The sequence below is a fragment of the Mustela lutreola genome, chromosome 14, assembly GCF_030435805.1.
Source record: "Mustela lutreola isolate mMusLut2 chromosome 14, mMusLut2.pri, whole genome shotgun sequence".
NCBI lineage: Eukaryota > Metazoa > Chordata > Mammalia > Carnivora > Mustelidae > Mustela > Mustela lutreola.
Window position 1 is genome coordinate 39875653 of NC_081303.1, and position 25894 is coordinate 39901546.

Genomic DNA, 25894 nt, shown 5'->3' on the forward strand with positions numbered 1-25894 from the left:
CAAGAAACTTGCCCCAGGTCACATAGCTGGTAAGCAGCAGAGCTTAGCTTCATACCCACCATGTCTAACTTCAGAGCCTTCCCTCAGCCCTATTTTTTTAAATTAAAATACAATGTATTATTTGTTTCGGGTTACAGGTCTGTGATTCAGCCACCTCCCTATTCTTACGAGGGCATCTGATTGTTTTTTTCCATGTCTATGATGAAATCAATCCATCAGGAAAACTAGAGAGTTATACAAGCTACATAAAAGCAAAAGAAAAATTTAAAGTCATGCGTAATTTAGATACTCCCTAGGAAGAAAATTTGTAAATCCATTGGATGTAATCAAAACACACATGAACCATCTAACTCACACTTTCCTTAAAAGACTGACTGAAGAAGACAAACTAAACCAATGTATTCAGATATAAGAAGGGAAAGTCAGCAGTCACATAGAAGGGCTGAGTAAAATTGAAATAATTCTAAATTTAGAAACAAATGAGCACTCTGGAAGTCACAAAGTAACAGAAGTAAAAAGAGCACATGTACACTGAAATGACAATGGCTTTGGAGAGAATGAAAGAGTAGGATAATATTCTAGCACACTTGGAAAAATTATGAGACTTGCTCCTTTGTTTGATGAAACAAACTTATTTTGCATAATACAAATTGCAGGACTCTCACGAGGAAACCCAAACCCAGACACACTGTGTTCTCTCAGTTTTTGCCAAACCCTATTTAGGAGTCTTACAAAGAGTCTTATTCCTTTACTATGTAATACTAACAAAAAATACTTCTTTCTCCAAACCCAGAAAGGCTCCACTAACAGAGTGATGATGGTGGCTTGGAGGAGGTCCGCTGGACGGGACAGAACATCTGTCTCATTACAGAATATTTTAAAATACATACACTACTTCCAAACATGCACCAAAATACCATGTATCAGTTATGTCTCACTGCACCATAAACCACCCCAACACATAGTGGCTTAAAACAACAAAGATCCCCTTTCTTCGTGATTCTGTGGGATGGCTATGTGGGCCATTCTCCTGCTCTCACCTGGCATCACTTGCGTCACCAAGTCACCACACAGCTTAGTAGGGGCCGGAGGGGCCAGCATGACCTCCCCCACGCCTAGTATTTGGTGCTAATTCTCAGCCAGGTGCGGCGCTTCTCTTCTACACAGATCCAGCTGCTCCAGGAGGCCCGACCCTTCCCAGCACAGTGGCTTCAGGGGTTCAAAAGAACAAAGGCAGGAGGGGCGAGGTCTCCTAAGGACCAGGCTCCCAAATTCACAGAACACTGTGTTGGTGCAGAGACCAGTCCAGATTCAAGCGAAAAGAGGGATTCTACCTCATTAGGAGAGCACAGCAATGGCACCTGCAAAGCAGGCAGGGACACAGCCTACCACACCAGTATGTGAGAAGTTCTGGAAAGTCAGTGGGAAAACTGTAGTTCACAAGGGAGCTTTAGTACATAAAATGTCACGAAGATTGATTATTTGTATATAAAATTTAAAAAATAATAATTATTTCCCCTAGATCAGAACTGCAAAATCACTAAGGACCCTGCTGTCATCTGATCTAATCTCTAGTCAGTTTGGGAATTCCTTTTACAAAAACCTACCTGACCATTTCCAGTAACATCAAGAGGCAGAGAAACTTTTTGTAAGCAGTTCTGGTTATTATCCTATTTTTCCTCAAATCAATTCAAAAACTGGTCCCTCTTTTTTTTTTTTTTTTTTAAGATTTTATTTATTTGACAGAGAAATCACAAATAGGCAGAGAGGCAGGCAGAGAGAGAGGAGGAAGCGGGCTCCCTGCTCAGCAGGGAGCCTGATGCCGGGCTCCATCCCAGGACCCTGGGATCATGACTGGAGCCTAAGGCAGAGGCTTAACCCACTGAGCCACCTGGGCACCCCGGTCCCTCTATTTTTAAGAACTTTTTGTCAGTAGTCCATTTGTACCTTCTGGAACTAAAGGCATGGAGGCAGGGTAATGGGATTACATGGTGATGGCTGTGGTGTCAGAATTCCAAAGTTCCAATCCCAGCTCCAGCTTCGCTACTTCATAGCTGTATGCCCTAAGACAAGTTACATAACCTCCCCGTGACTCAATCTCCTTACGTATAAATAGGGATGGGGCACCTGGGTGGCTCAGTGAGTTAAGTCTCTGCCTTTGGCTCACGTCATGATCTCAGGGTCCTGGGATTGGGCTCCACATTGGCCTCCCTGCTCAGTGGGGAGCCCGCTTCCCCCTCTCTCTCTGCCTGCCTCTCTGTCTACTTGTGATCTCTGTCAAATAAATAAATAAAATCTTAAAAAAAAAAAAACCAACAACAACAGCATTAACAGCAATTGCTGTAAGGATCAGATGAACTTACAAAGTGGTAGAACAGTGCCTTGGGTTCTGTTCTAAAATGTAATTCTTTTTGTTTTTAATGTTACTGCTATTATACTAAAAAGGCTTAATTGTTTTCTCCAATAATACTTCTTCAAATATTTAAAGATAATTAATGCCACACACTCCATCCCAAAGCTTCTTCCAGGACAGACATTCATGATTCCTTTAACCATTTCTTCAGTGACTTAGTTCCTAGACCCTTTACCATTAATTAGTTGTCTCTGTATAGTACAGGTGTCTAGACCTGAACCTAAAACTCCAAATGTAGCAGACAGTAGGGACCATGACTTCTATTCTTCCATTAACTATACTTTTAAATAAAGAAATCTAGATCCATTTCTTCATTCAGCAAGTATCAGTGAGCTCCTAGTGAGATTCAGGAAGCTTATTTGTGAAGCAAAATATAAAATCCCATCTGGGAAAGCCCTCAAATAGGGTACTCCCAGAAATGTCCATGTGTTCATTCCTGGAGCCTATAATATAGTTCCTTACAAAACAAAGGGATTTTGTATTTGTCATTAAGTTAAAGATGGGGACATTAGCCCTGACCATCCAATTAGGCCCGGTGCAATCGCAAGGGTCCGTCTGGGAGGGTCCGGGACAGAGAAGATGGGATCATAGAAGCAGAGGTTAGCGTAATGTGCTCTGAAGATGAAGGAAGGGCTCACAAGCAAAGACATGGAGGCAACATCAAAAGACAACAACAAAAGAGTCTGCCCTAGAGCCTCCAAGAAGGAGTGCAGCCCTGCCTACACATTTTGGACTTCTGACCTCCAGAAGTGATAATAAACTTCTGCTTTAAGCCATTACTGTTTGTAGTAATTTGTTACAGAAACAATAGGAAACTAACATGCCACACCTGCCTGGTGGGAGGAAAGTATCTAACCGAAAGGATTTACATTTAAAAAAAAAAAAAATCAGAATATTTTTAATTCAACTGTTATAAAACTTAAATTGTAAGAAAATTAAATCTAAAACAAAATTTTGTGTTCAGTTCGCACCTTGGCATTTTTTTGGCTTCTACCTCGCACTGATAACAGTCTCAATATCAAACAAAGCTCTAGGTCTTTTTTTAGGAACTGCCATTAAACCAGACCTCTGTTGTCAAAGAGTGCGGGAAAGGAGTCACTTTTTTAAGTCCCTAATTCACAAAAGGTACTAATGTGCTATTATACGGTCTCTCATGAAAATTTTTAACCTACTTTAAGCCTTTTTAATCACCAGGAATCGTGCCAACTACATCTTACACTCCCCAGATTAGGGGCATCTGAATGAACCAAATATTTTATAATATACTACTTTAAGTAAACTTTGCATTAAAATGTACCTAAAATTAATTTAAATTTTTTAAAATTAGTTAAAATTTTAAAAATTAAGATTTTCAAAAAGCAGATTCACTCCAGTCATTGCCACTCAGATTAAAAATCAAATGCCTTGGGGTGCCTGGGTGGCTCAGTGGGTTAAGCCTTTGCTTTTGGCTCAGGTCATGATCTCAAGGTCCTGGGATTGAGCCCTAAGTCAGGCTGTCCGCTCAGTGGGGAGCCTGCTTCCTCTTCTTTCTCTGCCTGCCTCTCGGCCTACTTGTGATCTCTCTCTCTCTCGCTCTGTCAAATGAATAAATTTTTTAAAAATCTTAAAAAAAAAAATTAAATGCCTCAAAATTCCCCTAGCCTGATTTCTATCATCTTATTCAGTTGGGCCTGTTTCTGAACCCACTCTGCTGTTTCTACCTTCCTTTTGTTCAGCTTCATGCGAGGCTCATCCACAATCTGTTCTCATTCTCATTACTGAAGAGCAGTCCATTTGTATAAACTATGCAGTTGTCCATTCCACTACTGATGAACATATGGGTTGTTTCCAACTTGAGACCATTTTGAATAACAGTGTTCTGTACATTCTTTGACATGTCTTTCAGTACCCACATGTCTGCTGTGTTTATTCAAGAATGGAGTAGCTGGGTCATAGGAGATATAGTAAATGATACACCAAACAATTTCCAGGACAGCTGCACTAAGTTTTATACCCAGCAGCAATGTATGAGAGTTCCAGTGTGTCCACAACCCAACCAGGACAGGTATCCCCCACTTTCTGAAAGGTCAGATTATACCACTTTGCTTTTACAAAAGACCTACATTAGTAGCTATTTTTGTTAACCAAAAGAAATACAAAGATTTCCACTTCTACAGAAAAAGGCAAGAGGAGACAATGGCACTCCATGTTTGTTTTGCAGCCAGCACTTACAGAGGGAGCACACACCCCAGCAGCAAGAGTGGCCCCGGGGCTCCTTCCCAGGAAACTACTACGCTGAGGGTCTCAGCATCAAGCCACCAGAGCTCTGAACTTTGCCCGTGAACATCTGTGCTTGGCCTTAATTTATTCTGTGCATCTACCAGCGAAATGTATCCTAAGGTATGAGAAAAGCTTAAGAGGGATTATTTTGGGGGGTCTGGAATGCTCAAAATTTTTCCATATAAATTAATGGTAAATCCTCCTTTGCTTCACATTTCAGCTTATGAAAGATTTTACAGAACGCTCTGCTTTTGGATAGCGGGGGAAGCCTGCATATACTTAGCCCTCACTCTGGTGAGTATATAATGATAACGCATTCTCATTTTAATTTGTATTTTCTTAATTACCAATGAGGTTAACCATCTTTTCATGTGCTTAAGAATTTGGATATCTTCCTTTGGGAAGTGACTTGCCCATTTTTCTATTGGGCTGTCCATTTTTTTCCCTAATGATTTGCAGAAGTTGTTTCTACATTGTGGGTAGGAGTTCTGTATTGTATATATGTAATTACAAATATCTTCACCATTCTGTAGCTTACTTCCCACTCTCCTTATGGAATCTTTAAATGAACAGAAGTCCTTACCAATCTTGTTCCTTTCTAATTGGTTGCTTTTTGCATCGATATCCCACAAACTTTTGACTGTCTCTAGGTAATAAAGATAATTTACTTTGCTTTCTTCCAGAAGCTTTATTATTTCAGCTTTCACATTTAGGTATGTGATATATCTTAATTACTACTTGTATATGGGATGAGGTAGATGACCAAGATTCATTTTGTCCAATGGAGATCCAGTTGGCCTAGCATCATTAACTGAAAAGGCCATAGTTTCTCCAGTGCACCGAGGTGTCACTTTTGTCACAAACCACACATACATGTGATGTAAGTCTGATTATGGATTCACTACTCAGCTCCATGGTCTGTCTAGCATAGTGCCAATACCATACTAGCATATTATGTATTGATCTAGACATCCAAATTTGCTTTTTCTTAAATTATCTAGAATTTCCAAATAAACTTTAGAACTAGCTTATCAACTTCTATTTTTGAAAAGACGTCTGCTAGAATTGTGATTGGGATTGTGCTAAATCTATAGACTCATTTGCAGAGCAATGACATACTCTCCATTGTTTAAATCTTTAATTTTTCTCATTAATGTTTTAGCTTGCAAAAAGTTTTTATCATGAATCGGTGTTCAATTTTGTCAATAATTTTTTTCCTTTATGTGTATGTAGTTAAATTACATTTGACTTTCTGATGTCAGCCAAAGTTTCCCTTCCTAGAGTAAGTCCAAATTGGTCATGGTTTAATGTCCTTTTTATAGACTGTTAGATGATTTACCAATACATCATTAAGACTTCTGCATCTTTTATGTGAGACTATAACCTGGAATTTTCTTGTAAATTTCTTCCTCATCACGCTTTAATAACAAGATTATGCTGGCCTCATAAAAGCTGCCAGGGAGTGTTTCCTTTTTCAGTTTTTTAAATGTTTGGACTATTTCCCTTATGAAATCATGTGGGTTTGGAAATTTTGCTTTGGAAAGGATTTTAACAACAAATTTAATTTCTTTAATAGATACAAGACTATTTTGCTTTTCTAGTTCTTGTGTCTTAGTTAAGGGTTTTTTGTTTTTCTTTTTAAGTATCCATTTCATCTGAACTTTCCAACATATTACCAGAATTATTCACATTTAAAATCTTTTAAATGTTTTGGGGATATATAGTGAGAACACCTTTTTTCTTCTCTGGCACTGGTAATATCATACTCCATTTAGGTTTAAAGGCAATCTCAAAAAAAAAAAAATTCTCCTGTACTATGTAACACATAGCCACTAACACAAGAATATTCTCCAGCAGAATTATCCACAGAAGCAGAGCAGAGTTTATATTGACTATAAACAATTCAACAATTCCCTCTCAATAGCTTTTATCATTAGAAATAACTGAACCTGAGCAAAAGGAGACACTAACTGAAAGAGAAAGAAATGGGTATTTGTAATGCTCTAGGGTGTCCAGCAAATTCTCAGAAGAAAAACAACCACTAAGTGCTTTGTAACCTCGGATACCCATCCCACCACCTCCAAGACATCCGTAGGTAGAATTCAGGAGGCCAGGAGGCCACAAACCTATAAATTCACTCATACAGCTTTTATTTTCATGAACTTCTAGAACAACTGCAGGATTTTTATAAATATGACAACAAACCATATTAGAAGGAGTTCTGGCAACTTTGTCACCAATAGAAATCAGATACTTTCGTTACACAGTTCAGTTATTGCAAATATTGGGAAATATCATTTATGTGGGCATCACTACTTCACTACTTTTAAATTATGAGTTATTTGATACAGCTGAATTTGGTTACTTAGTGCATTAATAAACACAAAATACTCTTATCACAAATGTGGGGGTTACACTATTCTGATAACTGTTTCAATGTAATCTGTAACTCTATTTTTTAATGCCTTCTAAAAGATGACCTCCCCAGACTCCAAAGAGGTCCATTCATGTGTGTGTACACAAACACACACACATGCAAACACACTTAAAAAATCTTACAAGGAAATTAAGGATTTCACCCAAGGGAAGGAACTCCAAAGCAAAAATTAAGGAGAATCTTCCCTTGGCCAGGCCCTGAGCTGCAAGCAGGAAACACAGATAAGTAAGGCCTGGGCTGGCTAGTTTTTGATGTTACCTACAGAGTTCCTACCAACATCTAGCCTCCCACAATGATGACTGGTCCCTCGGAGACTCAGCCTTGACCCTAAGTTAGTCTATCTAACCTGCTTCCCAAGGAGGGAGCAAAATAAATAAAAAATACAGCACAGGCTTTGATCCAGAAAACGGGAGTGTAAAACTCAGCCCTGAAATCTACTAGTCTGTGCCTTGGGCATCTCCTCTCTTCTGCCGTGAAAAGGGACAACACTACCTACCATCCGTGGTGATTGTAATTTAGGTACAATGGGTTCACAGCACCTGACAAGCACATCGGCCTTGTTAGTATTAGCTGAATCTTTCAGGTAGAACTAACTGTCCTTGTTCTATACTAATCACAAGTACGGACTGCCACAGAGAAAAAAGGGATAAGACTTATAGGAAAGATGGAGCATGAAGAATGAAAGCGGCAGGGAGACTGTACTTGGTTCTTAAAATTCCAGTATAAAAACCACCCCCTCAGTGAAGCCTTCGCTTTCGTCTCCTGTACCCACCGCACTTAAGTAAGCCCTTGATAGCGCCTAGGCGCCCAGCTCTGAGAGTGAATGCATGAATGAGGAATACAGCACAGCGACAGACACAGTGAGTCTAATCCCCATAAAATGCAGACCACCAAGGACGCCAATCCCCTAGTAGGACAGCTCTGATCCAAAAGCCATGAACCAAGGAAGCAGCACATTTCTTAACACCAAGGCCACCCCAATACCTGGACTGCCCGGGGCGGGGGGTGGGGGTGGGGCCTTTCCACGAAAAGACCGGTGCCACCTGCAGGCTAGACTTTGAAGACGGCACCTGAGTCTGAAGAGAAGAAACCAAAATAAATTAACTTCGGGGGTCACTTGAGCCGCAGCAGTAGGACCGGCGTACGTCCAACACTGCCTGGGGGACCAGCGGAAACTAGGGACCAACCCCGGGGAGAGGCCGCTGGCGGGGACGTGCGCGGACTCCGCCCGGCCTGCGGGAGCCCGGCGTGGCCCGGGGCGCACGGCCCACGCCGCCTTTGTCTCCACCGCGGGACGGGGCGCCTCCTCTGCCCCGCCCCCGGGCCCGCACGCAGGAACCGGGGTAGGAAACGGAAAACGCCTAGAGCATTTCTGGTTCTCCAGCGAGCACACCACGCACGTCAGCACGTAACCTCCCCGGGACCCGCTACGGGCCCGGGCTACCAACCTCCGGGCTGTCCCGGGCAGCGACCGCCGTATTCACGCGCGCCACGAGTCCCCAACAACCCTCTCGGCACTTCCGAGTCCCGGCGGCGGCGTCAGCCGGCTTCCCGGGAAGCCGCCCTCTTCCCCGGGAGCGGCAGTTGGAGAACCAGCCCCGCGCGCGTGCTCGGAGCGCGCCTCCGCCGCCGCCCCCGCGCGCCCCCGGCTCCAGGCTGCCCAGCTCGGACGCGCGCGGCGCTCCGGGAGCCAGGCAGCCGGCCTCTGAGCGCCCGGTGTGTGGGGTTCTGGCCGGCGGGCGGGCGGGCGCCCCACTCCATCCCCCCGGTCTTCCTCGCTCGCCCGCACAGGGGCTGCGGGTTTGTCCGCCGGGCGGCGTCTGCCCCATCCGTTTGCTAGTTGCGGGCCTGGGGCTGCCCCGCATGTTCCGAGCGGAAATCACCTGAAACTCCAGGGGGCTCTAAATCCAGCCCAGTGGTCCCCACGACGCTCAGCAGGCGGGAGGAGGTAGCTCGGTGGGGTGGAAGGAAGGCGGGCTTTGCGGACGGGCTGCTTGACGGCTTGCGGTGTGAACATAGCCCCTGGAAGCCTCCCGGCCCTCCTCAGTCAAGCGGAAATACTTAACTTTCTTAATACTTAATACTTAACTTACTTAATACTTAATACTTAACTTTAAAACTTAACTCTGCTTGCCTCGAGAGTTAAGAGTGGAGACCGAATGGGATGAACGTTATCACCCGTAAAGCCATTTACAGAGATGATCACCACCGCAAAATACATACCAGTGATTTAGAATGGGTTGTAAAGAGTAGACGTTGACTTTGGCTGAGCGCTGTTAATCAGAGGACAGAGCCTGCCAGAGTTCCACAGACCTACCTGAGCCAGAGCATCACCTGGGTTTAAAACCAGAGGCATCTGAATCTCTCTTCAAGCCAAAGGAATCACACTTCCCAGGGGACGGGTGTCTCAGGTGGTTAAAATGTGGGTAACTCTGCCTTAGGCAGTAGGAAAACACAGGCTCTAAATTTAATCTAGCCGTCATTGAAATAGTCCAGGAGATTATCTTTCTGACTGCAAATTTCTCCGAGAAACCAGAGCATAAACTCTGAGAACAGGAACTGTCTTCTCTTTCAGCTCTCACCACCCGCCACTCCCACTGCCTAGTACAAGATGGTTTAGGTAAACAGGTGTTAAACTAGCTCCAAGTAGAAGTGCCAGATGTACCAAATAAAAATACAGTCTGCCCAATTGAAATTGAATTTCAGATGAATAACCAATACTTTTGAGATATCAGTATGGCCCATGCAATATTTAGGATATACTTATACTTTAAAAAAGTATTAGTTGCTTGACTGAAATTAAAATTAATTGGGCAACCTGTATTTTATCTGGGAACCCTCAGCCTCACAGACGGAGTGGCAGAATAACAACTCAGCTCAGGTGGTGGCAGACTCGGGGGCAGGAATGAGATAACAGTTGCTACATTATTTCTAAATGACCCTAGTAGACAATAATGTAGGTTCTCTGTCCTTTACATGTAACCCCTTTCTACACAAACAACACAGCCACCTGAAAACACATACAAAAATAAAGGCAGTTATAGTCGTAAGTACATTAGAAACATCAATTAAATTTTAAAAAGTCAAAATGTAAAGAGAAGCAATAGACTAGGAAAAGTACTTGCAGGCACTATAATGCAAAGTTGTTACTTATTATTATATATGGATTAAATAAGAAAACTTGGAAGTCACCTGCAGGTGAGTAAGACATATAAATAAAGAATCCAATAAAAAAAATTGTTGGGATACACAATTAGGAAACATACTGCAGAAAGCTTAAAGAAGTGCAAAGTGGGGGTGTCTGGTTGCCTCAGTGGGTTAAAGCCTCTGCCTTCAGCTCAGGTCATGAACCCAGGGTCCTGGGATCCAGGCCCACATCTGGGCTCTCTGCTCAGCGGGGAGCCTGCTTCCCTTCCTCTTTCTCTGCCTGTCTCTCTGCCTACTTGTGATCTCTGTCAAATAAACAAATAAAATCTTTAAAAATATTAATAATAAAATAAAATAATGGCTGCCATGCATATGTGACATGACAAACTATATCTTTTTTAAACCTGTGTGTGGAAAAATAATTGGAAATGATTGAAAAGGAAATAAAGTTAAATTCGGGTGGTGGGACTAGCTTTATTTTTAGTTTTTCCACATTTTTATTAAATACAAATTAATTTTATAATAGAAAATTAATGTGTTACCCCTGAAAAAAAACAACAACAACTTTTCTTTCCATAAAGTTCATTTTAGGGACTCTAGAATCTCACTTTTGTATAATCATATACTTAATGCTGAGACTTTCTAAATATTAAAATCTCCTTAAAACATTTTCCCTAAATATAAACACCTTAACAAACTTTGCATGTTATCTGTTAACCTAGAAACTATCCTTAGCAAATTCTTAGTCCAATGTTGAATTCATCAACTTAGTCAGTCACATAAGTATATGGTCATTAAAGTGACTTAAACATTTCTTAAAATTCAGCAAATCATATGAGGCCTTAGATTTTTCTCCCATCAGATTACATTCTGGAAGAGGACAAACGTAATAGCATAGACCTTTTTTTGTAGTAGTAAAATACACATACAATGTTTACCATCTTAACCATTTTTTTTTAAAGATTTATTTTGTTTCAGAGAGAGAGCACGCGAGCTTACACATGTATGTGGGGTCTCGGGGGAGGGACATAAAGGGTGAGTGAGAGAGAGCATCTCAGCAGACTCCCTACTGAGCTCGGAGCCTGATCTCAAGACCCTGAGATCACAATCAGAGCCAAAACCAAGAGTCAAATGTTAAAACCACTAAGCCACCCAGGAGCCCCCCAGTCTTAACCATTTGTAAGGGTACAGTTCAGTGGTGTTAAGTTCATTCACAGTATCATGAAACTCCAGACTCTTCATTTTGCAACACTGAAACTCTGTACCCATTAAATAATAACTCTTTACTACCCTCAGCCCTGGCAACCACCATTCTACTTTCTGTCTCTATGAATTTGATTCTCTAGGTACCTCATATACATGGAATCATACAGCGTTTGTCCTTTTGTGAATGGCTTATTTCACTTTGCACAATGCCCTCAAGGCTTAGCCTTATTAGAGCCTGTGTCAGAATTTCCTTCCTTTTTAGGTTGAATGATATTCCACTGTACATATAGATCACGTTTTTATCCGTTCATCTGTAGATGGATACTTGGGTTCTTTCTACCTTGTGGCTATCATAAATAAAGCTTCTATGAACATGGGTATACAAGTAACTCTTTTTGGTGACTGTGCTTCCAATTCTTTTAGCTATCTACCCAGAAGCAGAATTGCTGGATCATATAGTAATTCTATTTTTAATTTTTTGATGAACCATCATACTGTTTTCCATAGCAAGGGCACCATTTTACATTCCCACCAACACTGCACAAGGGTTCCAATTTCCCCACATCTTCACCAATGCTGTTATTTTGGGGTTTGTGTGTGTGTTTTGACAGCAATCCTCCTAATAGGTGAGAGATAATATCTCACTGTGGTTTTGATTTGTATTTCTCTAATAATTATTGATATTGATTATCTTTTCTGTGCTTATTGACCAGTTACCTATATTCTGTGGGAAAATGTCTATCCAAGTCTCTTGCTCATTTTTAAATCAAATTGTTTGTCTTTTTGTTGTTGAACTATAGTTCTTCATATATTCAAGATATTAACCCCTTATCAGATAAATGACTTCCAAATATTTACTCCTTTTTCACAGGTTGCCCCTTTACTCTGTTGATTGTATTCTTTGATGCAAAGAAGTTTTTCATTTTGATGAAGTCCAAGTTATCTTTATCCTTTGTTTTCTTGTGGCTTTGGTGTCATATCCAAGAAATCATTGCCAAATCTAGTGTGATAAAGTTTTCTCTTATGCTTGCAACTAAGATTTTTATAGTTTTAGTCCTTAAGTTTAGTTGTAAGATCAATTTTGAGTTAATCTTTGTATATGACATAAGGTAAGGGCCCAAATTTATTCCTTTTCTCAACACCATTTGTTGAAAATCCTACACATCTTTCAAAGGCCAAGGTTTAGAGTGGGGTATTGTTTGAGTTGAAACACCAGGAGAAAAGTTGGGGTTATTTAGAAGAATGGAGAAAAGAGGGGAGGATTCTCCCCGTCCTTCAGTGCTTTACACAGGCAGAAATGTCTGGCTTTCAAAGATCTGTACCTGTCTTAGAAAAGAAGTATCAGGGTTCGGGGGTGTCCTGATTTGAACCTGGAGCAGTTAGCCCTGGGACAAGAAAGTCAGAGCTGCCTTCCCTTGGAAGCCTTCTCTGAAGCCAGAGAGTATCCTCCAGGAGCTAAGAAGCAAACCGTGGCTAAAGTACATTGACCAAAATCACTGATAATTGAGGTTTAAAAAAGAAAACTAATTTGTGCCTTGGTATTGTATTTCTTTAAGAACAAATATATCAAAAGTAGTATGTAAAGGTGGGTAAGTAATGGTCAGTCACTCTTTATGACATTATTGTAACCCCAAATTATCAATCAGGTACCTGCACTGGGCATGTTTTCTCTCTGGTCCTTTAAGTTTAAGGGGCCCGAGCATCTCAACAGGGCTTTCTGTCTAGACAGACAGCCCTGAGCACCTGGCAGCCACAATCCCCACTGCAGAGCTGATGCTTAGGAAGGATTAACCAGACCAACTCTTCTTTATACATTCAATGATGACTTAGCTATAGCAATAATAACCATTGAACAGAGACACAAATAGCTGTTAAGACTTAATTGACGAAGTCTTCAAGATAAAGGACAGAATTTCTAATCATGAAGTTTCAGGCACAGGCAATTACATAGAGCTCTTCAGAAGCATTAAGGGCCTTCCTAACCCTTACCACTGGACACAGGCTCTCATCTGTTCCACCTACATGGATGTTGGCACTGGTTCACGGTGATCCTCAGTAGTCAACACTGAACTTGCATTTATATGTCCAACACCTACTTGATCCCTAGCACAAAACCAAATATTAGGAGAGATTTTTTTTTTAATGGGGAAAAAAAAAAAAAGACTTGTCTTGCAGGAATTTGCAGCCTAGCTGAGGATTTACCAAGTACATACAAAACAACTAGCAAATAATAAGCACTTTTGAAAGCATATAGTTCAAACTACCCATATATACTCAAGAATGCAGTCATATCAGTAGGCTAAACAAGGCAGACACGGTTCAACATCACCTTCTCCAAGAAGACTTCCCTGATCACCTTGGGAAAATTAACCCCTGCCCAGACACTTTCCATTCCATTGCATTATTCTTTTTATATTTTTCTATAACTCTACAACTCTCTGAACATCTCTTGGTTTTTTTTAAACATATTTATTATCGAAGTTAGCATTATTCAGACTACTTGCAACACATAATTTATTGTAAACTAAAGCTAATGGGTTACACCAACTTAATTTTTTTAAACAAAATGTAACAGAGTAGAGCAGAATAGAGCATAGAATATGATAGAACAGAACAGAAAATAGGAGAGGGGGTGCCTGTTTAGCTCAAGTCAGTTAACCGTCTGCCTTCAGCTCAGGTCATGATCCAGGATCCTGGAATCAAGCCCCATGTCAGGTCCCCTGCTCAGTGGGAGCTCCCGGCTCCCTCTCCTGCTGCCCCTCCCCGCACTTGGGCACTCCCTCTCTCCCCTCTCAAATAAATAAATATTTTATTTAAATTAAAAAAAAAAAAAGAAGGGGCACCTGGGTGGCTCAGTGGTCAGGGCCTCTGCCTTCGGGTCAGGTCATGGTCCCGGGGTCCTGGGATCGAGGTCTGCATCGGGCTCTCTGCTCGGTGGGGAGCCTGCATCCCCCTCCCCCCGCCTCTCTGTGTACTTGTGATCTCTCTCAAGTAAATAAATAAAATCTTTAAAAGAAAAATTTTTTAAGAAAATAGGAAAACATATCACTGGATTTTTATTAAGAATTGTGAACTTTGAGGCAACTGGGTGGCTCAGTCTAGCTAAGCAAAGCTAAGCCTTTGGCTCAAGTCATGGTCCCAGGGTTCTGGGATGATGCCCCACATCAGGCTCCCTGCTCTACAAGAAGCCTGCTTCTCCCTGTCCCACTCCCCCTGCTTGTGTTCCCGCTCTCGCTGTGTCTGTCTCTGTCAAATAAATAAATAAAACTCTAGAAAAAAAAATAGTAAAACTCATTTTAAAAAAGAATTGTGAACTTTGTCAGAAATACTGCATCCAATTAGGGAGGAAAACTGAGAAAGATAATGGAAGGCTATGACAAATATTAGCTGACTAATACGATAAAATTCTATCTTCTAACTAACTGGTATATGATGTGAAGTTGACTATTACCGTTACAGGACAATTAACAGAGTTTCTATTTTACATTAATATCAATCACTTCATTATAAAGCATTTTCTTCTGAAAAGATATTAACAAGTAAGATATGTTTCAGGTTTGTATCAAATGTACATTTCATGAAATTAGCATGAATTCTCCTTTCAGGGGACTTCTTACTGTTAGAAAAGGATGATGGAGTGAAAATTAGAGGGATGCCTAAGTTCAACCTCCAGATACGTAGAACCACAAATAGCAACAATGGTGAGAAAATAGTAAGCTTCAGCTTCACTGGAGGAGCATGCTAAAAAGAAGATGCAAGACTTTATAAAGAAGAACATTTGAAATATTTTTTTTCAAGGGCATCTGCATGGTGTCAATTAGGGGTCTGACCCTTGATCTCAGATCAGGTCTTGATCTCAGTGTTTTCAGTTTCAAGAAGCAGCCTCACCTTGGGCTCCACACTGGACATAGAGCCTACTTTAAAAAATAATGATAATAAAAAATAAAATGTTTTCATTGTGTAAAATCTAACAAAAGTGACAAATACCAATATTTGTCATTTTTGTCAGTTATTTTGTAATGACACCTTTAAAATCAGTCAGACACTGAGAAACACAGCACAATGGACTTGTCAACAAACCCCTCAAACATTTTGGACAAAAAATTACTGGCACAATTTCTCAGTAGCTCTACAGACTGATAATGAGATTTAGTTGCATACTACTCAGCAAAAGAGTAGCTCATCCAGATGTTGAAAAATTACTCATCTAAAATGACTAGATTCGATATCTATGATTTTTTTTAAGATTTTTATTTATTTATTTGACAGACAGAGATCACAAGTAGGCAGAGAGGCAGGCAGAAAAAGAGAAGGAAGCAGGCTCCCTGCTGAGCAGAGAGCCCGATGCGGGCCTGGATCCCAGGACCCTGGGATCATGACCTGAGCCGAAGGCAGAGGCTTTAACCCACTGAGCCACCCAGGCGCCCATTATATCTATGATTTTTAATGCTAAACTAATGAGTAAAATATACAACTCTTTGGTAGAATACTATTTCTAGTTAAATCTGTGCTACTGCAGAAACTTCTAACGCTGTGCTTCCCATGTGGTTAAAATCCAGTAGAGAACTTGTGATCCATCCCAGAAAGAGTATGGATGGATTCTATGAGTTATTCAATTTTTCTAGTTTTTGCAAGATGACAAGGGGCGTGTGTGTGTGTGTTTAAATTTAACCTCACACACACTGGATCAGCTATATTTACAAAACTGGAAAAATGCCTCATAGATATCAAGGAATGACGAGTGACAGAGCCAGCAGATATGGCTAGAAAGCATAACAAAGCTATTAAAATACTGTTCGAAGCTACTAAAAACACTTGTGCTTAGAAATCAGCATCAATAGGAATTCAACTTAGCATCTCTAGAAATAATTCTGCTGAATTTCATGGAAGTGTTAGAAAAAAAACATGGTGAAATTTGTTAAATTCATTAAAGAAAACTCATTGAACAGAATATCGATGTGTTTTGTTCCATTTGGTGCAAACCAGACAGTCATGCTGAAGCATACTGAATCCCACTGATTGTCCTAAGGGTACCTAAAGGGAAATATTAAGCAGAGTGAATAAACTCAGAAATAACAATAACATTTTTCTCGTTGAAAAGCAATCTCATTTGGCAAACAATCTCATTTTCGAAGATGATGTTTGGGATTTTAAATTGGTATATTTGACTGATGATACTGATATTTTTAATGAACTTATATTTATAACTACAGAGAGAAAACAATGTAATTCAGCAAGTCAAACATCCAGGATTCCAAAAGACATTTTGTTACAGCAAGAAAGACTTAAAAGTAATCACCCTAGCTCCTATTTGTTCCCAGTAGTGTTGCCACACATTGAAGAAGACATTACTAGTAAGGACAGGGACTGAAATAAAGTTAAGGATATTGTTATATTTGGCTCCTCAGTTGTAAATTTGCAATCATTATTTTCCAGAAGAGAAATTATAAAATTATGAAAAATTTTTCCAATGAAAGAATCGTTTTCTTTTTGAAACACTGAATCAATAATTCACCCAAACTTGGAGCCCTAAAAAGACAAATGAATTATTGCTGCTGAGTTCTTCATTTGCACTAAAGGATAATCACAAGACATTAAATGCATCGTTATTTTAGAGTAAGATTAAAGAAGAATTTCCATTGTTAGGTAACAAGAATGCATTGCTATTATTACAACTGGCAATAAACTATTTGTAAGATCAAGGATTTTCAACCTTTAAAAATGACTAAAATGACAGAAAGAGGCTCATGAGTTTATGCACAAAGTATTTGTCCTTGTGTGTTCTGGACGCCATTGCATTAAATAAAATCTTGCCTAACTCTTGATTTGCATTACTTATTTGGGAATTTTTTTCTATGTTGCATTCAAGTATTGATAACAATAATTTATGTTTTTAGCTTTTTATATGTAAGAAGAGTAAGTGCTGTTCTACAATACTTATGATTCTGTTGTGTAGGGCAAGGCAGGGGGAGAAAGCACGTACTTCATTGCTGTGCAAAAAGCACTTCTTACTGGGAGGTGTGATTTTTAAAAGAAGGTTGAAAAGTGCCCATCAGAGTCGGCCCTCCCCTGAAGCCAGCCCCCTCTGGAATATAAACTCCAGAAGGGCAGAGTTTTTGTTTTGGGCACAGGGTTTCAAAGGGGGAGGGGCAGAGAGAGAGGGAAAATCTTAATTGGGCTCCATGCCCAGTGAGGAGCCCAATGAAGGGCTTGATCTCACAACCCTGAGATCATGACCTGAGCCAAAATCAAGAGTTGGATGCTTAACCAACTCAGCCACCCAGGCGCCCAGAAGGGCAAGAGTTTGATCTGTCTTATTCACCACTACTAGTATGTGGAATAGTGCCTACAGGGGAGCCTGGGTGGCTCAGTTGGTTAAATATCTGACTCTTGGTTTTGGCTCAGGTCATGATTTCATGGTCCTGAGATGGAGCCCCATACTGAACTCCTCACTCAGTGGGGGTCTGCTTCCCTCCCCTTGTTCTCTCGCTCTCTCTAAAATAAATATATACATCTTTAAAAAAAAAAAAGAAAAAGAATAGTGTCCATGTATTCAATAAATATTCAACAAATGTATTTGCTGAACACACTAACCAAATTAGGAAAAATATTAGTTTGCAATTGTCTTTTGCTTGCATTACGCTTTTTCTTCCTTTTATAGATGTGTGTTTTAGAAAAAATAAAGAGAGGGACCCCTGGGTAGCTCAGTGGGTTAAAGCCTCTGCCTTCGGCTCAGGTCATGATCCCAGGGTCCTGGGATTGAGCCCGGCATCAGGCTCTCTGCTCAGCGGGGAGCCTGCTTCCCCTCCCCTCTCTCTGCCTGCCTCTCTGCCTTCTTGTGATCTCTCTCTGTCAAATAAATAAATAAAATTTAAAAAAAAAAAGAGAGAAAAAATAAAGAGAAATTACTATAGTCATTTCTATAAAGGACCTGAAGGCTGCTAAGAACTAGGAAGGACTCTCAGTCCCTTTTATTTTGGGAAAATGTTGTAGATAACCTTGAGTTTTAGGGTTTAGGGGGCCCTGGATGGAGAGTGACTAAGCAGCAGAAGGGATCATGTGCAAGTCAAAAGCACCATTACTTTTCAAAAGGAGTAGAAAGCAGCCATGCTTTTGACCAGGTGGTTGAGCCCTTTTGGAGCTGAAAGATACAATCTAGTCCTCCTCCCTCATTTTATAGAGGAGTAAACACAAAGAAAGAAATGAACATGAGAAACAGTTTTCAAGTGTGCAGGGAAGGAGCAGAGTCAAATTCAGATTCATTTTTGTTTCCTTTTTATAAAATGGGGATAATAATGGTACCAGATCATAGATAAGCTATAATGATTAACTGAAATAATTAATGTGAAATACTAAGCATAGTGCCTGACCCATAATATGCACTGAATCATTATTAGTTATTATTATTAATATTACCAATAGAACACAGAATGTTTGGAAATATTCAGTGAGGTTTTATTTCCTAGTGCTTCTTTATACTCATTATTTCCTCTACCACTCTGTCATATTCTGTACACATTGTTCTCAGACTGATTAGATAAAGCTGAGAATAAAAAGTCTGTTGAATGTCTGAATGGATTTATTTTAAACTCATAGTAGAGACAACATCTTGAAAGACAGGACTTTCTTTTATTCTGAAAGCTGTGCATTTTGAGAAAGAGCAAAAATGTGTGTGGAACAGTTTCCTGATTTTTGGTTTGGGGCCCAACACCCACCCCATGAGCCAAATCCCCCAGGGGAAGTGAACAATAGAAACCCACTATGAGGATGGTGTTTTTCAAATTGCGGGTTGAGACTTACTCTTGGATCATAAAATTGACTTATTGACCGGGTTAACACTGGCATTAAAAGAGATGAAAGGGAATGGAATAGAAAATACCAAAGTACACTGCAAGGATTCATGCTAAGTTTTGTTTCATGAAGCCATTGTTTCACTTGTGCTGTGTGCAAGTCCTTTGCCATGATGTGAACTCTGTTTTCTATTGTAGTCACAGTCATTGAAATTTGCACATCACCAGGGATGTCATAGCAGAGGGCACACATGTCTCTCCTCTCAGAATGTCCCAGGGAAGACAATGGCTCCCAGAGAATTGCCACATCCAGAAGGGTGTTGGAAGAGCAGAGCAGCCACAGTCTAGGGTGGCTGTGCAGAGCCATAGGTATCATGGCAAAATGGGAAAAGGCCAGAAATTTACTGTGGCCACCAAGAAGGATGGATAAGAGGCGCTGAGCCTTCGTGGTTTGGCAGAAAGTGTTAGCCAAAGCAAACTGAAAGAAATGGAGTCTGGACCATGAGAATAAAGGCAAGGGGGTGTAATGGTGGACACTTGGCACATCAGGACAATGGGACGTGGAGGAAGAATGACCCCTCAACAGAAGCTGGTGTGGACAGAGAGTCAAGATGGGCTGGACACCTCCTTCCTCCCCAAACCAGAATGATACATAAGTTCCACCCTCCAGACACATGTCCTCTGCAGCTGCAGAGACTGAAAGAAATAAGGGAATCAAGAGAAGGAAATTCCTGAATAGCTACCCAAAAGAGACCATGTTCTAAAACAGAATTGGAAAACAGTATAGAAACTCCTCAGGAAGTTAAAAATAGAACTACACTTCTACCCAGCAATTGCACTACTACGTATTTACCCAAAGAATACAGAACTTCTGGGGCGCCTGGGTGGCTCAGTGGGTTAAGCCTCTGCCTTCGGTTCAGGTCATGATCCCGGGGTCCTGGGATCAAGCCCTGCATCAGGCTCTCGGCTCGGCAGGGGGCCTGCTTCCTCCTCTCTCTCTGCCTGCCTCTCTGCCTGCTTGTCATCTCTCTCTGTCAAATAAATAAATAAATAATCTTAAAAAAAAAAAAAAGAATACAGAACTACTAATTCAAAAGGATACATGTACCTCCATGTTTATAGCAGCATTATTTACCATAGCCAAATTATGGAAACAGCCCAAATGTCCATCGACTGATGAATGAATAAAGATTTGGTATATATAAATAAATATGTGTGTGTGTGTGTGTGTATAATGGAATATTACTTAGCCATAAAAAAGAATGATATCTTGCCATTTGTAACAACATAGATTGAACAAGAGTACTATGCTAAGCAAAATAAGTCCATCAGAGTAAAACAAATACCATTTGATTTCACTCATATGTGGAACTTAAGAAACAAAACAAATAATCATAGGGAAAAAAGAGTGAGGCAAACCAAGAAACAGGCTCTTATTTATTTACTTTAAAGATTTCATTTATTCATTTGACAGAGAGAGAAAAAATAAGCAGGGGAACGGGCAGAGGGAGAAGCAGGGCTCAATTCCAGAACCCCAGGATCATGACCTGAGCCAAGGCAGACACTTAACTGACTGCCACCCAGATGCCCTACAAAATGGACTTGTATGGTGCTTGGGTGGCTCAGTCATTAGGCGTCTGCCTTTGGTTCAGGTCATGATCCAGGGTCCTGTGTTGGAGCCCCGCATCTGGCTTCCTGCTGGGCAGGAAGCCTGCCTCTCCCTCTCCCACTCCCCCTGCCTGTGTTCCTCTCTCGCTGTGTCTCTCTCTATCAAATAAATAAATAAAAATCTTTAAAAACAAAACAACATAAAGAAATGGACTCTTAACCATAGAGAACAGATTCATAGCTACCAGAAGGAAGGTGGGCGGAGGGCGTGGTGAAATAGGTGTTGGGGATTATTGAGGGCAGTTCTTGTGACAAGCAGCGGGTGTTATAGTTAAGTGTTGAGTCACTAAATGGTACAGCTGTAAGTAATATCACACTGTGTTCACGAACTGGAATTTAAGTAAAAATTTAAAAAATAATTTTAAAAATCACCTATTTTTATTATGTGATGTTATTCTTACCATAATATAAAGGACTAAGCAATATACAACTACGTAGAAAACAAGACCTGCCCAGAGAACCAGAAAACAAAGCTTATTTTTGAATTATTAACCCCCACAGCTAGTGTTGTATATGGATCAAAAAACAAAACAAAACAAAACCAAAACCAGAAGTGGCTGAGATTGGAATGTCTGCACGGCTCAGCCCGTTAAGCGTCAGCCTTGGGTTCAAGTCACGATCCCAGGCCTCCGCCGGAGTCCCGCATCTGGCAACCGGAGTGGGTGCGGACGAGCACGGACCGCGGGCTTGAGGACAAGTTCTGTTTAAGGGGAGAAACCTAAGGCTTTTTTTTTTTTTTAATTTTATTTATTTGACATTTATTTATTTGAGAGATGACAAGCAGGCAGAGAGGCAGGCAGAGAGAGAGGAGGAAGCAGGCTCCCTGCTGAGCAGAGAGCTCGATGCGGGGCTCGATCCCAGGACCCTGGGATCATGACCTGAGCAGAAGGCAGAGGCTTAACCCACTGAGCCCCCCGGGCGCCCGGAAACCTAAGGCTTTATAAGCAGAATTTGCAGGCACGGGAGAAAAGCTTACACAGAGCTGTTCTGGGTAAAGGTAGGAACCAGGGCTAAAGATCATTTCCAATTGGTGCACGTTGCATTTTTCTTTCTTTCTTTCTTTCTTTCTTTTTTTTTTTTTTTTTTTTTGTAGGTGAACACATAAAATTAGCGAAGGAAAGGCGATGTCACGCAACGGCACTGCCATTTCAGCCCCCGCAAGCCGGTGTATAAAACTGGAGGGAGGTGTTGGTAATGGTGTCCGGTCAGGGAGGATCCTTTACTCCTGTCTCCCAGGGCCCCCTCCTCCCTGGGGTCCCGGACCCAGAGACCTCTGAGCACCGGGGACCTGCGGGGAGGTTCCAGGGAGCCTCCCCCCGCGAGCCTCGTGGGACGCTGCGGTCCCACCCCCTCCTCCCGCCCACCGCGCTGCCCAGGGGCGGCCGGCTTCCGCGGGCCGCCGTCTCCCGTCACCATTCTGCCGCTCCTCTTCTGTGTCCTCCACCGGGAGTTTCTCCCCCCAGGGGACAATTCTGCCCAGGACTCCAGTGGAGGGTTCAAAACGGAGGCGAGGGGCCTCTGGTAAACAAGGCTCTCAAAGGCAGGCTTCCCTCGGGAGACAAGGGCAGCGCGTCTGGCCCTGGCGCTCGTCCACTCTCCCCACCCCCACCCCTCCGGTCCAAGGCGGCTCTGAGGAGGCGGCCATGACATCACTTCCTTCGTCTGCAGCCGGGCCGCCCGGCCTCACGCCCGCAGCCTTCGGCCACCCGGCCCAGCGGAAGTGGGGCCGCGACAGGGCCGGGCCCGCCCTCGCGCTCACCCTCGGTTCTCGCCCGGCTCACCTTCCACCGCGGGTCGCAGGCTTCTTGAGGAAGGGGCGGTCTTCCGAGCGGCGGCGGCCTGCAGTTTCCCTCAGCTCTTCCAGAAGCTACGAGGGACTGCAGTGACGAAGAGGGTCCACTAGGTGGCCTCACAAGACCTTGTTTGTTTAGTGTAGGTGCCCGGCTGGTGGCGGGAGACCAGACCCTCCCCCACCAGCCACTCTGGTGGAGCAGATGTGTGGTGTGCGGCGTGTGGGGTGTTGTGTGTGTGTTTAAGGGGTGCTCAGTGCGCAGAACGGAGAGGCAAAGACAGAAGTGTAAGAAAAACCAATATACCAATACCTAAATTTACAAGACAGTGACGTCGTGAGTTATTCATGGGGATTCATACAAGGAACTGGGAGTTAATAAGGAGCAGAACTCCCTTAATACCTTCAGTCATTTTTAGATCATCAGTTGTTGGGCAGAGAAAGTGTTAGCCTACTAACATTTCAGCCTACTGAAAACGAACCGGGGGTGAGAATGTGCAAGAGACCTGCCCTCTTCTAAGAATCTGATTTGCACTTTCATTTCCATTTGTGATCAGAAATTTAATGAGTGCCTACTACATGCCACAGCCCAACTAGGGCTGAGGATACAGCTGTGAACAAGACTAACGACCTCACACTCTCACATAACTTATATTTTCACAAAGCTCATACACATAATAAAGACTGCATACAGTTTCTCTAGCTCTGTTATTCTGTGATTCCACAACTGTACCCTTCCTTTGCCTGGCCCTCCCGTGTAGAAGTATGGGATCATAAGATACAGTTAATCCACCAAAATTAGATGCACATATTTCCTGGAGTAAAGTTGCAATGTGATTTCCAGTACTTGGTCATTATGCCATCAGGAGTTCTGTGAAGAGACAATGCCGTGGAATTTCCAAGCCTCTCCTCTTTAACTCTCACCCACTTTTTAAATAATTTGCCAGGACCGGGACAGACCGTCTGAGATGTGGTCCCCTCCTGAGGCAGGAAGAGCAGTGGGATGCTGAGGAACGACGACCGAAACACTCCAATGGAAAGTAAGAAAAGTGTTTCAAGATCCGGAATACCAAGAAGATTGTGGAAAAAACTCAGAATACAAAGGTGTGGCATTTTTTAGCACTGCCAAATTTATTTCTCTAGCCAAGTCAAACATGACACAATGGAAGCTAGCTTCCAGACTTCCCCCTTGAGAAAGTACAAATTCTAGTCAGTGTGGAAATCACCGAAAGGTCTGGGAGTTGTCTGGCTTGATCTGCAAGAGGGCGGCATATGCTTTGCGTGCCTGCATGCGTGTGTGTGCACAAGCACAGATGAGAGCTAATTAGAAAAGAGACTATTCACATGGAATCATAGAACAACAGCACCAGAAGAGCTCATTTAATCCATCTTCTCATTTTAGAGTTGTAGAAATCAGGCCTACAAAAGGGAGGATCGTGCCCGAGATCACAGAAGTTAGACTATAAGCCACTATCTTGTCTCCCAGTTCTCAACTTGTCTATATTCTCTGTTCCCCGGGTGTTATAGAGGTGTGAGTTGCCTTTCTTATATGGATTCACTTGATTTTCCTTTACGTGTTATTACATTGGTTAAATGGTAATCTCCCTCCTCCCTGAAAGATACATCTGCCTAGGACCTGTGAACGTGACCTTATTTGGAAAAAGGATCTTTGCAGATGTAATTAAGTCAAGGATCTTGAGAGGAGATCATCTTTAATCAAGGTGTTCCCTGAATCTAACGACAAGTGTCTTTATAGACATTTTAGGGGAGAAGACATACAGAGAAGAAAGTGCGATGAAGACAAATGCAGAGATCAGAGTGATGTGTCTACAAACCAAAGAATGCCAAGGATTATGAGCAGCCACCAGAAGCTAGGAGAAAGGCATGGAAAAGAGCTTCCTGGAAGAATCAGCTTTGCTAACACCCTGTTTTTGGACTTCTGGCCTCTAGATTTATGAGAGAATGAATTTCTATTGTTTTAAGCCACCAAGTTTGGGGTAATTTATTACAATAGCTGTAGCAAAGTAACCTATGTGTATTTCTCAGACCATCTGAGATGAATGAAGGAAACTTCATTGCCTTTTCTCATCTCTTCCTCACTTTGGAAATGAGTTCTTTTAGCACAATAACACCTATGGGAGGCCACTGGCAGAAGAGGCTATTGGCCAAAGAAAGATTACTTAAGAATGGTGCTTTGGAAGAATCTGAAAATGTTGGACACTAAGGAGCCACTAACTGAAACCAGCCCTAGAAACCCTAACCCCCAAAGCGATGGTGTTAGGCATTAGGGCCTTGGGAAGGTTTTTTGGGTTTAGATGAGGTCACACATATAGGGCCCACGATGAGGGTAGTGTCTTTCTGAGAAGAGGAAGAAAACAGAGTCCTGTGAGGACACAACAAGAAGGCAGCTGTATGCATGCCAGAAAAGGAGCTCTCACCAGAACCCAAGTATGCTAGCACTCTGGTTTTTGACTTAACCAACCTCCAGAACTGTGAGGAATAGTTATTTAAGCCACCCAGTCTGTGGTATTTAGTTAAAGCAACCTGAGCTGACTGAGATGGACCAAGATAGACACAGAGATGCCTCAGCCCTTGTGTACAGATACATATAAGGTCCAGAAACATAAAAGTCAGTCTTAGCAGTTAGGTGCCTGGGGAAACAGCATAGTAGGTCTTCTAATTCAATGAGCAGAATGAGGAAGGGAAGGAACTTTGATCCTTTGAGAACATGGCTCAGGGCAACTATGAGCACAGAAATGGTAGAGAGAGACAACAGCCTGTGGTGACCCAGAGAGCTTAGGAAGGAGAGGAGCTGCCCAATGATCCTAGAAAAACAGCCTCACATTCCACAGAGACATAGACATACAGCGAGGTCCTTGGTGTCTCTCCCTGTTGTGTCTCTGATTCTCTCACTTGGGATCAGTTGAATTTCTCTTCCAACTCTTTGAGGTTTGCTCCCAAGGTTGATGTGGTCACTGAAAACCAAAGAGTCATACAACTAAAGAGAATGTTCAGGGTCATTTAAAATTTCCTCCCACCCTAGGAAACGGACACTGAAGTCTTCCAGTACAGTAGGGTTTGCTGCCTTCAGGGTTCCAAGGTTCTCTTGCCGCTTTCTTTAGAAAGTCCTTTTATCCCAAGGAGATCTTTCCCCTAAGCTCTGGGATTGACTGGTGCATGCTGAT

At 42.0% G+C, this 25894-nt stretch overlaps 1 protein-coding gene across 8 annotated transcripts in view; it reads right to left on the minus strand.

Moving 5' to 3' along the window:
- Positions 1-22763, minus strand: part of HHAT (hedgehog acyltransferase) — a 352540-nt gene extending 329777 nt beyond the window's left edge. For 2 of the 8 annotated variants that reach the window (XR_009347601.1, XM_059146893.1), the window contains exon 1: positions 8993-9149. Coding sequence is in view for 5 of the 8 variants with exons in the window: in XM_059146893.1 (XP_059002876.1) it covers positions 8993-9126 (134 nt within the window). In the remaining 3 variants the exon portion in view is untranslated. Of the gene's footprint in view, positions 1-8557; positions 8727-8992; positions 9153-22701 lie in introns of those variants that run through there. The other 6 variants (XM_059146894.1, XM_059146895.1, XM_059146892.1 and 3 more) reach the window with 5 other exon arrangements.
- Positions 22764-25894: the final 3131 nt, after the last annotated feature.